The sequence below is a fragment of the Trachemys scripta genome, chromosome 2 (genome assembly GCF_013100865.1).
Source record: "Trachemys scripta elegans isolate TJP31775 chromosome 2, CAS_Tse_1.0, whole genome shotgun sequence".
Classification (NCBI taxonomy): domain Eukaryota; kingdom Metazoa; phylum Chordata; order Testudines; family Emydidae; genus Trachemys; species Trachemys scripta.
This window is the reverse complement of record NC_048299.1, coordinates 180,572,346-180,587,836: the sequence shown is the minus strand read 5'-3', so window position 1 is coordinate 180,587,836 and position 15,491 is coordinate 180,572,346. Positions and strand designations below refer to the sequence as shown.

The 15,491-nt window shown below is 41.4% G+C and overlaps 1 protein-coding gene across 1 annotated transcript in view; it reads right to left on the bottom strand.

The window, feature by feature from the left end:
• Positions 1–15,491, bottom strand: part of CARMIL1 (capping protein regulator and myosin 1 linker 1) — a gene marked incomplete in the record, with an annotated part of 248,761 nt that overhangs the window by 28,494 nt on the left and 204,776 nt on the right. The window contains 3 exon segments of the mRNA XM_034762444.1: positions 815–1,011; positions 1,332–1,398; positions 7,295–7,312. Of these exon segments, the coding sequence (XP_034618335.1) occupies positions 815–1,011; positions 1,332–1,398; positions 7,295–7,312 (282 nt within the window).

Genomic DNA, 15,491 nt, shown 5'->3' with positions numbered 1-15,491 from the left:
GTAGTATAATTTGGAGCAGCAATGAGGCTGCTCTAAGTTGCAGCAGGGGCCAAATTGGCCCCTGGGCTGCCTCTTGGATTAGGGGTGCTGACAAGTGGTATAACACCATCTCTGCCCTCCTCAAGGATCTAGCCATATAGCTTTAGATGCAAATTCTGTTTGTAGAGAGACATGCCAGAGAAAAAGCAGGACTGGGGATGTTTACTGAGAAAAAGACCCACAGAGACCCCACGTGTGTGTTTAACTGTGCTCCAGAGGAGCTCTATTGGCAGCAGTGAAGTAGGTTGTATTTTTAGGTGCGGTCAATGCCACAGTGCGTGATCTGTTATTATTCAGATCCACTGGCTTAACCCCCGTCTCGAGTACGGGGTCACAAGTGGCTGCAGAGGTTATGGAATGGTTCTACTGAGAGCTGCTGGAGACAGGAATACATGCCAGTTTACTCAGGCTTTGTGCAGAAAAAGAAGGATTTCAGTGTCGCCAAGTCTCACGATATTTAGTGTTTTTCCTGGAGTAATGTGATTATGTGAGAATCTCAGCTTTCATTTAAAAATCAAAAGAAGATTTTTATCCCTCATGTTACAGAGAAAAGCTTGAAAAGGTAACCTGAGCGCACCCTAAAGGCTAAAAAAACAGAGGCAAAGAAAAAATATATTTTTAAATCTCAAGATTTTAAAGACACTCTGATAATTGGGTAGAGAAGGGGGGGCTGACATGCTTTTTGAGTGCTTGGGGTTGGCAAAAGTGGGATTTAATCTTTATTGTAAGAAACAGCCAAGTACTTAGATCCTCAGCAATCTTAACTGTCACTCACTGTTGCTTGGCTGGGCTGCTGTTTTTTATTCCTTTTAGGCCTTAATTTTGTAAAGTGCTCCAGTTTTCTCCCTTCCTCGGATGGCAGCTCTGAGATGAATCCAGAAGTTCGTTTATCCGGTCTGCTGGAAAGGAATGGCGGGTCTTCTATATGGATAGGTACTTCTTCCAGTGCTTTATCCAGGTCAAATTCCATTTCTAAGAGCAATCAAAACCTTTAATGAGGACTTAATATGGTATTTTAAACAGAAAGTAATGACATCATTTGCTTTAGGGCGGTAGCATGTTTGTGAAAAAGGTGGACTATACCTAATAAATGTTTATTTCTGAAGTGTCTCACCATAGAAACTTCAGAAAACAAAATAAATTCACGGGACCACAAACTGCAGTCCAGAGTGAGAGTCTTCTGCATTTTCAAATACAGGAACACTTTTCTCACCTTCTGAATGTAAGGAAGTGGTTTTAGTAAATTAAAAAAAAAAGGAAAAAAGAAAAGAAAAGGAAAGAAATCCACTTACCAAAAGCCCTAGATACAGGCCGGAGCATTCTACTGTGGATGCTTTTCCTTTTAGACTTAGGAGTCATCTATGAATAAAATAAAATAAAATAAAATAAAGAGGTGCCTATTTGGATAGAAGAAATAGTTCAGTGTAATTCCTACCTTTAAAACCAACAAATCAATTCACAAGGCATGTTTGCCTTGTAAATACAGGGAGGAACAGATTTTTTTTCTTCCTAAATACTTAAAAAAAGAAATCTGACATTTCACTGATATGAACTGATTGTACACCAATGAGGCAGGGCTAGCACTGAGCCTAAAACATCCAACTGATTTCAAGCTTGACATATAAGTATCCCTAAACTTTACAAACATTAGTAAAGTGATCCTCGGCACAAGTGAGGCAACTTTATCTCAGTTTTACATTTGGGGAAAGTGAAGTACAAGGAGTTAATTGAGTTATCCATTACTCCATAGTAAGTCCGTGGCAAAGCCAGAAATAGATTCCAGTTGTTCTGACTTCTGTTGCAACCACAAAACCATGCTTTCGCAGTTCATTTATCAATGATACCTTATTGAAACCAATCAAAAAAAATTAGGCATATAGGTCTTTTGTCACCACCCTAAGGTTCTCCATGTCCCTTACTACCACAAGAGTGTCTCTTTTAAAGCCAATTTCACACTTCCTCGTCAGCCAGATGAATTGCTGAGTGTATTGCAGTTTTTTGTTTAGTTTGTTAAAAGCAATTTTTTTTCCTGATAGCTAAATGCTCTATTTGCACACAGCACTTTTGACATTCAGTTGCTTAATTACTACTCTGGATTATACACAGGCTTGGCAGAATTCAATTTTTGTTTTTCTAATTTCAGTGATTAATCTTGATTTTTGTTTTTATTGTTACAGTTGCTGGAAACTGAGGAGTGTTGTAGGGTTGGGGTTAAGGCTGCACTGAAAGCAAGGCTGCAAGGGGCTCCCAGAACTGACAGGGGGGCTACTGCCTGGCTGAGGGGCCCAAGACACTGGGGCCCCAAGATGCAGGAGAAGCTGCATTCCTGGCCCCGCAGAACAGAGACCCCCAGCCAGGACTGCGAGGACAATGACGAGCCCCATCCATGGGGTGCTGCTGAACAGTTTGGCCCAGGGATGGCTCCCATACTCCTGGCTGATAAGGGAGCATGGCTGTCAGAGTGGGGATGCAGAGGAGACCCCCGGCTAGGACTATGAGCACCCTGCAGCAGGGAGTAGGGGGTACCCGCAGCTGAATGTCTCCTGCTTAGGGATGGAGTCAGTCAGAAGTATGGTGGCCTCCCTCACAGCCAGGGACTTGTTCTCCTCCTCACAGCTCTGGCCAGGAGTCTCTGCTCTGCCCTGACAGGACTTCAGCCTTTCCCACACCTTGTGCCTGCAGGGATTGGGTGTCACCGGCCCTGCAGCAGCAGTACAGGGTGCTCTCTCCAACCCTGCTGGTCACAAACCCACTTCTTCATTCACCATCCAGGAGCGTGGAAGACATCCCTGGGCAGGATGCCATTCAGCACTGGGAGTGGGCTCCCCCGTGGCCAAGGACTTGACTGCCTTGTGGCCCTTGGCAGGCATCTCTGCTCCACTGGGCCAGGACCACAGCCTTCCCCACACCTGCCAGGATTAGGTGTCACCTGCCCTGTGGCAGCACAGGGAGCCCTCTGCAGCTCTGCTGTCATGGACCTACTCTCTCTCTCTCTCACTCCAGTGACAGCAGGACTGCAGAGGGCTCCCTGTGTTGCTGCAGGGCTGGTGGTACCTGATCCCGGCAGGTGCAGGTGTGGGTAGGGAAAGGCTGCGCTCTTACCAATTATATATTTTTTCTTGTCGATTTCAGTGTCAGGAAATTGAATCCTGCCAAGCCCAGTTCCAGATTCCCCAAGAATATGTAGTACTATTAGAAGATATAACACCGGGACTTCTTTAAAAAGTGGAAACCTGCTTTTATCAGCTATATCTCTGGCAATGTCATGGTTTCCACAAGTATGGGTTATAGTCACAGAATATAAATTCAAAAATTTATTTATTGAATGTATACATTATTATTAGATTACTACTTCACTCCTGGATTAAAGAAAATGTTGTGTTAAGGAAACAACTGCCAGACTTAACACTTCACGTTGTTCATTGAAAGAAAGCCACATTTATTTTGCTCTATGAAGTATCCTGAAAGTTCATATGGCAAGAAAGGCTTTTTGTAATGGATAAGGCATGTATCAGCAATTCTGAGCCTCTCATGTAATTTAAGGTGGATAAATAAACTAAACTATAAAGTGTGCTTATCTTCTGAGAAGTCACTAAAAAAATGACAACTTCTTACTCACAAATCTGTCTTCACTGAGTGTCATCTGCTTGCTTTAGTGGCATCCATACATTTCTTCTACTTTTTACTGCTGTGAATAGTAGAATATCTACACAGCTGAGAGCGAGTCAGCAAGCTGGATTCTATTCTGGCTCATGCACAATCAACAGAATTGTTAATGAATTGTTAATCAGGTTCTAGGTTCAGAAACCTTTAGACAATGCTTGAGCCAGAGAGGATGTTACCTAGGCACCAAGACTTCAGAATGAGTTTGCAACTCTTTAAAAAAAAGTTTTCTAGCTTTTTAATTATAGGAAATTTAGTGAAAAATATAATCAGATAAAATAAGGACAATTCAAATGATTTATAGATGTGTGCATGCAATATATATGCACACACATACTTCAGTTGTCTGCATTAGTATTTCCATCTGAACGGCTGTAATTTTGTACTATTCAGACCTGGACAAAATTATGAGAGATTTTCATATTAGCATTAAGTGGTTTACCTACCTCCACTTGATCAAAAAATAAAAGGAGAGGCCAGAGTATATAGTAGTCTGATTGTATATCTTTTGAGCAATAGAGATGTTTTCCAACTATTATTATATAAAGTATTGTCTGAAGCCAACATGCCTTTATGTGGCGGGGAGTTTCCAATTCCAGAGGATGTCATATTTGACACACATCAATAAATAGTATAGTTTCATGAGCAACCAGGAAGAAGTCATCAACAACACCTTTTCCCTTGTCATCTGAGCACATTTAGCATTTAAGTCGTGGAGTAACAATAAACGTGAAGCCCCAGAGTGCTGTTTTATTTCTGACACTTTTCAGAGTACAGCTGCACTTCAAATTGAAAAGTGCTTCTGTAATGCACCATAATACAGAGCAAGTGGAAAGAACAAGCCAGGAGCTCAGACACTACAGTGATGAGCACTATAAAATGGCTATCAATAAAATAAATACAATTTTTATATCAAGGTTCATCAGCCAGGCACAGGCTCCATCAGCAGCTTGATGAAACTGTACAGAACTGCTCAGCTAAACATGTAGTAGGCAAGAGTGAATGCAATTAGTGGACCAATGGACATCCCCACAGTCGTACACCAGAACAGCTGCTTGTCCACTCCAGCAGAATCTGAATGACAAGCAACGTCTGCATCCAATCCTGAAATGGTAAAAGGCATTTCAACTCTAATGAGAAGCTGAAGCCAGTTTAGCATTGAGTGGGGTCAGCAATTAGATCACTATTCCTAGTTCCTGGTTGTATTTACAATTGCAGCCTATTCCTCACGATAATGTATCTGTGTGTGTTTTGGTCTGATTGCTGTTCTTTGTGGTGATGTAATTGGAAACCGGATCCCCAAAACTGATGAGTTCATGCACTGAAGATCAGAAACAGTGACAAAAAAACAGGTTGGTAGGGGATTATCCAACATCTCATCAACTGACGTTTGCATTCACGAGGAACGACAGACTATTTCAGTTTGAACAGGTCTTCTTGGAATAACAGTTGGGCTCTACAAGAGCTGCATAGCACTAGAATGCCAAATCAGGGCACCAATACATAGCTGCATAGGACAAGCACTAATATTCTTGCACGGATGCTCCCAGCCAGGCACTGGATATCATCTTCACCGAGATGTCATTGGAAGGGGAGACTATGACCCATGATCAGTCTCAGGCTGGTGATCATGTGTCAATCTGTGGACATGAACCACCACTAAAAGTTCTTTGTCAGCTAAGCAGGACCCACAAACCACAGTGTTGCCGGGGCTGGAGGTCGAAGGGACAGCATGAGGAGTGGCTATACATACAATTTTATTTGAAAACTTTTAAGTTGTCTAAACCATTTACATTTTGTACAAGTAACAAGATGGGCTTCTTATCAAGTGACCTTTCTGGATCACATGCGCAGCAAAATGGGTCAAAGCGTTGTTTTAAACATGCCAGTGTGCTCTTTTTAGAGGTTATTATACGACTTAATCTCAACCAGTGTGCGATATCCTCTGGCAGCCCAGGATGTTTCATTACTACTGAGGACATGTGAACTTCTGGATCGTGAGCTCTCTCCCAGCCTGAGACGGTGGGCTTGCATCCAATTTCCTAACCAGAGGCTGTTGAGACTTCCCTATGGTCAGGCCCCTTCTACATTCTCTCAACAATTCTCTGCCTCTGGCCATGCAAACAGAGGAGCGACTCAGTTCTTCTGCCTCCTGTTACAATCCTGGCTTTTACAGCCAAATTTTGGGGCTGCAGTGAGTGACATTTCCTCCCCAGATTTTACTTGAATGGGCAAATGCACTGAGCTTTTTCTGGCTCTCTCCATCCTCGCCCACTCTTCCCAAGTATGGTGCAGGTGGCTGCATGGAACAGACAAAAGGCTAGGGGTCGCTCTGTCTATGAGGAGACCCACATAGAAGCCACACACAGAGAGTTTTGCTACACTTACTCCCAAGTCCACAAACCCTTGCTCCACCAGGGACAGGGGCTCAGAATCTAGATAGCATGTTCAGGTCTCTGTGTCCACCCACACCAGTTATTTCCCCTGTGGAGGTGTCTCCATATAAGTGGGTCAGCCCTCTTCAGTAGCAAGGACCCAACAAACTAAACCATGCTCACTGATTAAGGACTCTTTAATGGGAGGGTCAGATATTCCCATGAAGCTCCCTTGGTCTGAACTCCCAAGTCCCATGCCATTTTCTGAAGTAACTGAGTTACTTTACCAGATCCCTTGCCTTCTGACTCTAATTCTTCCCCTTCTGGAATCACTTGGGGCTATCCCCCTACATTTCCTTTCCAATTATATAACTAAATGTAGAGGAATGCTAGGGCTTGGGGGAAAAACAACTAGAACCACATATAAACACTCAGGGCACTTTTCTAGGTTTTAGAAAACAATGTGTGGTAAGCAGCAGAATGTTTTAATCTTTATAAAATAGTCATGCAGATCAGAACAACTGACATAACTCCCAATCAGGATACAGCACTTTCCAAATTTCCCCTGCCCCTCCAAAAGTTTTCAAATTTGATCTTGTTCCACCCACAGAAGCCCAGTGATTTGCCCTCTCTCCCTTCATGCCCATTTTACTTTTCAAAAATGTGTTTAAAAAACCCACAAAACACCTACATATGCATTTTCCACTTGCGAAGAAGCAGAGAACGTGACAGAGTAGGAAGTTAATTGTGAGACCAGCATTCATAAACTAGGTACTATTCAACGTAACAAAGGAAAACAAACCAGTCAAAACACGATGACCTAACGGGTCTCTTCAATCTCAGATTTCTATGACTGGAAAATCTCAATTTCTGCTCATTGTAAGATATCATTTCATTAAGATGGACTTGGTTTCAAAACCAAACTGAATGAACAGAGTTTTCTTGAGCAGTAACATTTTTGTTTGTACCTCTTTCATCAGCACTCTGCTTCATTTAGTCTTAAAGTCCAGGGCTGTTTTAAATTCATCAGATGTTATGTTATCTCAACCTTCTTGTAAAACCTAATCTCATCTCTAAATTGCTGCGTATTTCATTCAGTAACTGAAGATGGAGGACACTACAATCTCCCAGGAGACTAGGAAGGCAGCACAGAAGCAAATGGAGCACAAAAACATAAACAAGTAGGCCAGAAAAAGCAGAGCTAAAAAAATACTTACACTTGTACAGCAGAGAGTCTCCATGCAGCAAAAAAAAGAAAGAAAAACAGAATATGAATGGAGGGAAGACAAAGCAACAGCAGTTCCCAGGGAGAGAGGCAAACTAAAAGTCACCAAAAGTAAAGAAAACTAAAGCTGAAACACTTACAAGTCTTAGCAGGAAAGGTGATTTGCAAAAATGAGATAAAATCCCTTCACACAGAGAGGCAGTCAATAGCTTTCTCTTCTCCATATTTGGATGGGATAGTTAACCAGGGATGTGGTCTCTGGCTAAATTAAGACCTGTAATTTTCAACCAATGCAGCTCCCCCAATGGTAGCAACACCTGCACTCTGTCTATGCTCAGGCTTCCCCTGTTGCTACTACTAGTGGAGTTTTACTCGTGACAAACTGAAAATCTGATTTTTCCTCGTGTGAACAAGGCTTCCGAATTAAAGCCTTTAACTTTATCACAGAGAGCAGCAGAGCAAAGAAAACACACAGATTCCCTTAAAAAAATGTCATGGGATGTCATGACTACTGTGTGAATTGGATTTAAGTGAGGGAAAGCTGTGCAGAGTCACCTTCACTCTCTCGTCCAGGCCTGTCTGAATCCAGTGGCACGACAATGTCAAGAATGTTTGGAGACAAGTTTGGATGTATGGATGGCCATCAGGTCCTACTGCACTCAAACTTATGGCCTAGGCTGTCCACACAGCTCTTGCCATCCACTTTCACAGCTGGGGAGATGGGCATATCTGCTTGGCCACCTGGTCCACCAGAGAGGACTTTCCAGAGGGAGTCAGGAGTAGCTGTCCACTCTGGCCAACAGTCACAGGTAGTACTATCTGCTGTTACTTACGGTAGCAGGCGTAGCCTGACCTGTCTTGAAAAGCTTGGACCACGCTTAGTCTGGAACCTCAACTCAAACCTGTTTGTCAAGGGTGGCCCTACCAGGAGTACAAGACTCTGGACGATGTAGTTCTGAGGGTCATTGGGACGGACAAGCCTCTCTACCACAACAAGGTAACAGTCCAATGAGAGGATGGGATGTAAATTAGGTTCACCTTAGTCTTAAATATGGACACTAACATGCAGAATAGAGATCCAGAAGTAACATAGTTCCATAAGAGAGTTTAGAGTAAGGAAAAAGTTTCCATTTAATACCACCATGTCTTCAATTTTCACAAGAATTTCTGCTGTAATAAAGTGCCACAGACATTTTCATCTTCTTCAGACTGAAAAGTTAATACCTTCAAGTATCCTGTTTAACTGTACTGTGATGAGTATTGCTTTATAATGGTTAATATGCTGTCCTTTAGCTTGCCAAGAAAAGGCGAGCCCCGCAACAGAATGCTGTATTCTTAGTTATGTGAAGTTAATTGTTTAGGTTTTCAATGGACAGAAAGGCAATTATATTATTTTTCTTTGTGTTTTTATATTTTCTGCAGTAATGATCCTCTTGTCAGGCAGTTAATTTCCTTGAAGTTACCATCAGCTACATGTCTCAAAGACAGAAGTGCTTCTGAAGGACAAGAACAAAATCCTCACATAAGCACCATGTCTTTTATCTCCTCGCTTGACTCAGAAATCCCATTTGACTGCAGTGCATGCAATCTTAGTTTTATCCTCAGCTGAATTCTTCTCCAATATTTGTCTGGGTAAACCTGCCTGTTATGATGGCTGCAACATTGGTTTTGTATGCCAGTCCTCCACACTTCTGCTGGAATCCTCTTCTGTACTTTCATTTCATCTCATCTTGACGGACTACTTTAACTTCATTCTGTAGAGTTACCCCAAAGTCCTGGTTGTCCAGAATCTACCAGGGGCAGAATCCCTCCTTCTCAGACATATATGGCTTATCCTGAAACATCTCCTCTGGGAACCAAATCATTTCACGATCCAGGTCAAACTGCCCCCCTCCCTCCTTTTTTTGTGAAAGTGTCCATAAAACTTGCGGCCCCCCTCTCACCTCCCATCCTGTTTCTTGAGCCATCTCTCTCTATTCCCCTAAATTCCCTCTGCCGGGGATTCATCTTTGTCCCTTATTAGGGTTTGTGGTGGTGGGAAAGCCTGCTCTCCCATAGTTCCTGCCTTCTGGAACAGTCTTCCTGTTCCTCTCCAAAGCACCTCTTTAAAACTCCTCTGGAAACTTGTATTTTCATAGATGACATGGGAAACATTTTAGGCTGGGGATCATGACTTGCCTTAGCTCTATAGGGTGCTAATTATTTAAGAGACTTTAGTGCACTGCTATAGGTGCTAGGCTGTTCAGGGAAGTGCTGCTGTGTTAGACCTCCTTAGTGGGATGTTAACTATGTGGTCTGGGGTGCAGATGCCATGCCGCACATGGAGACTTAAACTGAAGGAGCTGGTCCATTATATTAATAGTTGTGAATAGCGCACAGAATTGGGATGGAAGTAAAAGTTTTCTGATTGCTTTCCTCTTTTTCTTACTAATTTGTTGAAGTAATGAAAGTGCTGTTTTAAAGCATATTTATTTTATTTTCATAGCTGCTAGAACGGAAAACACCCTCGCGCTTTTCCATTGTCTGTTAAATACATATTGAGTGCCTTCATTTTGTACAGACATTACCCATCACTTTTTCTGTCTGTGGTTTGATGCTTACTTTACTGAAAAACATTAGAAACGCCCTACCCCCTTAACTTTTTTCAATATTTTGTCTTTTTGGCTAACCCCCCCCCCCACTGAATATTATGTAGTTTGGGCCCAAAACGTTACCTGCCTTGAAAGTATAGAATCTTTTGAGAAACATCTTTCCAAAACTAAAGACCTCTTTCAATAAATCTCTCACACTGGCATTTAGAAATCAAACTACAACAAAACCCTTCTTTATAGCCACTATTCCTGGTAATGCTCTGCTACTGCCGCATAGGTACCTAGAGCAATCAGCAGAGATTAGCACCTCAGGAAGAGACAGCTTTCAAAGAGCCTGCAATCTAAGGCCCTGGGTCCAACAAAGACTTATGCAAATACTTAACTTTCAAGGTCTGAGTACTCCAATTAAAGTCGACAGGACTACTCACACACTTAAAGTTACAGTGTACTTAACAGCTTTGCTGGATTGGGGTCTAAAGAGACAAAGCAGATAAAAAGGAGACATTATAATCCTCATTTGACATATGGGGAACCAAGGCACAGAGACTTGCCCAAGGTCATGGAGGAAATTGATTGCAGAACTAGGGACTGACTCCAGATCTAGAGTCCCCTGTAAAATGCCTCCCTCTTCATCTGTCAAAATAAGTACAAGTTAAAGTAACCCAACTCCCAGAGTAAGTGGAGTCACCATTACTGAAGATGGAGCACAAAAGAGCATGTAAACCTCAAGGAGCTTCATTGAAAATGAGAGTGGGAAGGAGGAGAGGGGAAATTGCCAAATGGGAATAAACTGGCAGAGAGAGAAGATTTATTTTCAAGGATTTAAGATGTTATAAACAATCAGTGAAATAACATGCATTTTTTAAAAAGGGTTTGGCAACGTCCTTTTAACAGATTATGCAAAAGAAAAGTTTAGTAAAGCATTTTACCAAAATCCCTGCACAATTCCAGTGCCCTAGGGAAATGACCTTCAAGGCTGCAACGCCATTCCATCAATCACCATTTTCCACACTTACATTATTCTCAAAAGAGCACAATGGTTAGGGACATTACATCTCTGTAAATCATGAAAAGCGTATCAGTACTCATTGGGTTGAGTAGTAAATAACTATCCTTCCTTGGACCACTGAGTCTTTGGGTGGGTAGGTGGCTAACCCATCCCTATAGAAGAATCCAGAAACAAGAGAAAAACAGAGTGGTGGCTAATACTTTCAACTGCCAACAATTTATATCTTATTTTAAAGAGGTAAATTCTTAGCACAAAGTGCAGGGATTTAGCCAAGCATTTCCCATTTACACTGATCATAATCCTTAAAGTCGACCCTGGAGTACCATTATCCTTGAAAGTAAAATGGAATATTACAATACATAACCGTTAACTAAATATCTGGCATAACATTCAACAGCAAAAACACTAATGCATTGTTTAGACATCAAGAGCTAGGTCCTCAGCTGGTGTAAACTGGCATAGCTCCACTGAATTCAGTGGAGTTATGCTAATTAATACCAACTCAGGATCCAGCTAATTAATACCAGTTCAGGATACAACATCAAAGTCACTTCTTGAATTTCACAACGTATTTGCTCTCTATACATAGGGTAGAATGGGTTTTATGTTTGCAAAATGATATGTGTATTACAAATGTAAGGAATGTATTTGTTTTATTTTTTTCAAGAAGTCAAATTATTCTGGTGAAAGTACACGATTCATTCATTTTTAGTCTCTTTTAAACTGGGTTGACTTTTAGAATTATTTTGTATAACAATGGCCTCCAAAATAAAAGCATAGCAATGTAATAAGATAAACTTAGCAGCTATGTCCTTGAGTTTAATTTAATTTTACTAACCAAGAAACCTTCACTTTGTTACTTGCTGAGATATGGCTCAAATGAACACTAAGAAATTTCAACAAAATGATAGATATGTTTTAACTAGTAATACTGCTTCTACATCTTTACTTTAAGCCACATAATGCCAGCTATTAAACTACGTAAAGGGAAAAATGCCAAAGTTTCTGTTACAAGGAAGAAAAAGCCTGTATGGAATAAATTTAACCGTTCCTGAAAGTATTTATAAGCTGACAGTTCTTCATCTTGCATAATTATCCCAAGGAACCACGTGTGCAGAACAATTTGCATCTGGTTCAGAGCATACATCCAGTCTCATCTATTTTGTAAGGGAAAAATAGATACTGAAAAAAAAATCCTGAAATCTCCATTTTCTACAGAATTATTCAAAAGTTTGAAATCCAGGGTGGGGCTAAGAGCCTCTTGTACAGCAGTCACCCTTCCTCACATAACTAAATAACTTCAGTATTTGCATTATGACCTAAACCATCTCTATATTAAGTATAGGAAACTCCTAGAATACTGTAAATACTGAGCTGTTTAATTAAGGCATCATTCTAAGGCAATGTGAACAATTTGAAGGATGGCCACTGTATATTTAGAGTATTGTAGAACAATGTCATTAAAACCCCTTGTGACACTGCACCCCATATTCTTCACAGAGATGATATGATATGATTGACATAATTCTAATGTATTTTATACAAGATAGGTCATGTGAGATCACTGGAAAGATTATGATTTACTGAATATGACTATCCTAATTGTATGCATGTATCATTTTTGTATCTGAAGTTAGGAATATTGACTATATATCTGTATTACAAATGTGCTTACACCTGGGGAACGCCCACTAGGCAAAAGGCTCTCAGTCTAGATGGCTGGCTCGGAAGGGCCCATTCAGGTTGAAGGGCCATTAGGAGAAAACAATAGGCCTTAGAAGAAGTTTATTTCCCCCTGGGGAGCCTTCCTGAGGACGCTACAGACAGCTCCAACTCATGGCTGCTGTAACACTACAGGGACATGGGACCAGATCACCTGGTGCTGGACTCCATCTTGGGATATCAGTGTTTTTCCACTGACTGGTGTGGGAACCAAGCTTTGAAACAAATGGTTCCTGCCATTTGCAAAAGTTTTTTAAGGCAGGGGAGTGACATCATGGAGGTTCTTCATTGGCTCCCTGCCAAAGAGACTCTTGGAAACACCTGAGGAACAAAGATTGAACTGGCGGAAGTGCTGGACCCAGGGTAAAAGGACTTTTAGCCTGTGAATGGAACAGCTGGGGTTTCCAAGCTGTAAGCCAGTGCAGCTTGCCCCTTAAGAATCTGCAGCCTGTTTGTATCATCACTTAGGGTGAGGATCTGCTATTTATATCCAAGCTTAATTTGCATGTTTTGTTTATTTGTAGGTAATCTGCTTTGATCTGTTTGCTATCCCTTATAATCACTTAAAATCTATCTTTTGTAGTTAATAAACTTTTTTTTTGCTTTATTTAAAACCAGTGTGTGTGGGAGTCATAACTTGGGGCAGAAAGCTGTTGTATATTTTTCTCCACATTGAGAGAGGGGGTGAATTTCATGAGCTTACACTGTACAGTTCCCTGTGCAGCGCAAGACGGTTTACACTCCAGAGGAGGGTGTGTACCTGAAAGCTGGGAAGTTCTTTAGCTGGAGCCTTCCCAGGCAGAGCTGATCACAGCATCTGCATGTAACTGCAGCCGGGTGTCCCCCTTCCTGTATATGTGCTGGTGAAAGTGCAGGCTGGATACAGCATTAAAGTGTAAAGGGAGCCCAGGCTGGTGGCCCCCTGGGGGGAACTGATCACACCCCTTTCCTCATGCTTCTGAGCTCACAGGGTGAATATTAATGCTTTTAAAAAGGATCTGATTTATTTGGCCAAGTGTGGGTGGGTATCATGGCAGCAGTATATCCTGAACTGGAGAGAGAAAATTATTTTTGCGTCTCTCCTTTCCATGCTCAGAATGACATAACTATGGAACTGAACAATAGTCACCAAAGCATAAACGCCAGTAATCTCCTCACCATCGGTAGATCCTCCGAGGTTTTGTGCTCTGAAAGCTATGACATTTCAGACACAAATGAGGCTTGTGCCACTGAACCAGACCTAGCTTACTTGGGGCAGTGAATGGATTAGCAGCCTCTCTGCTCAGAACATTGATTTGAGGCAGTATCCTTGAAGAAAAAAAAAAAAAACACGTTAACTGAGCCATTGTGCTCTCCAAGACACAAAACGTACGAATCCTCTAAATCACTTCTAGGCCATCCTTACTAAATACACCTCTACCTCGATATAACGCTGTCCTCAGGAGCCAAAAATATCTTACCGCATTATAGGTGAAACCGCGTTATATCGAACTTGCTTTGATCCACTGGAGTGCGCAGCCCTGCCCCCCCTGGAGCATGGCTTTACCACGTTATATCAGGGTAGAGGTGTACCAACACACATCAAAAATAAAATAAAAATCTCAATCCCCCTGAAGTCTATGCGTATGTCTACGCTACAATTAGATGCCCACAGCTGGCCTGTGCCAGCTGACTCGGGCAGGAGAGACTTGGGCTAAGGGGTTGTTTAATTGTGGTGTAAATGTTTTTTTTTTGTTTGTTTAATGCTGTTAACACCTTGTCTTAAAGAAACAAAACCACCTTCTGCTTATTCTTACTCTAAATGTTACCCAATTTCTGTTATTTTCATTTAAATTCAGTATTCTAGTCCCCTTTTCCTTTCCAATGCATATTAATTTGTATATGGATTATGCCACATTTACTCACATGGAGCAACATCATACTGCACCAATACCCCCACCTTTTCTAACGGGACTATACATGGAGTAAGGTTCTTCTCAACCTGAATAAGGGTGGAAGAAATGGAATATTTGCTGTTCCTGGTTTTCCTCTCTATATACACATGACTTTGTTTTAATAGAATCATGTTAATTCACCTCCACTTTAAAAAATGGCTAATTTCTTCCTCCCATTATAGACATCCTCTTTTTCCTCTTTCCCTCCTCATGTGAGCCACTATTCTCTGCCCACACTGAAAAAAAGAATCACACATCCTCCTCTCATTCCTGGCAAAGCACAATTTAAGGTAGAAAGCAAAGTGAGTTCACATGGACTACTAGGAGTAGGATAGAATTGTGTGTCTCCTATTTTTAAAAGATACCATAGAATTCTGGGGCCAACTAGCTTGCCTTGAACAAACCAGATATATAATCTGGGCCAAAAAAATCAAGTGAGACACTAAAGGAGTTAAAAAGATGTGAAAAGGCCCATGCTGCAAATCAGTACAGAAAGCTCCTCAACCACTAGAAGAGGGAGAGCTTGCTAGACCAGTGGTTTTCAACCTTTTCAGACTACTGTACCCCTTTCAGGAGTCTGATTTGTCTTGCCTACCCCCAAGTTTCACCTCACTTAAAAACTACTTTCTTACAAAATCAGACATAAAAATACAAAAGTGTCACAGCACACTATTACTGAAAAATTACTCACTTTCTTGTTTTTACCATATAATTATAAAATAAACCAATTGGACTATAAATATTGTACTTACATTTCAGTGTATAGCATATAGAGCAGTATAAACAAGTCATTGTCTGTATGAAATTTTAGTTTGTATTGACTTCGCTAGGGCTTTTTATGCAGCCTGTCGTAAAACTAGGCAAATATCTAGATGAGTTGACGTATCCCCAGAAGACCTCTGAGTGCCCCCAGGGATACGCGCACCCTTTGCT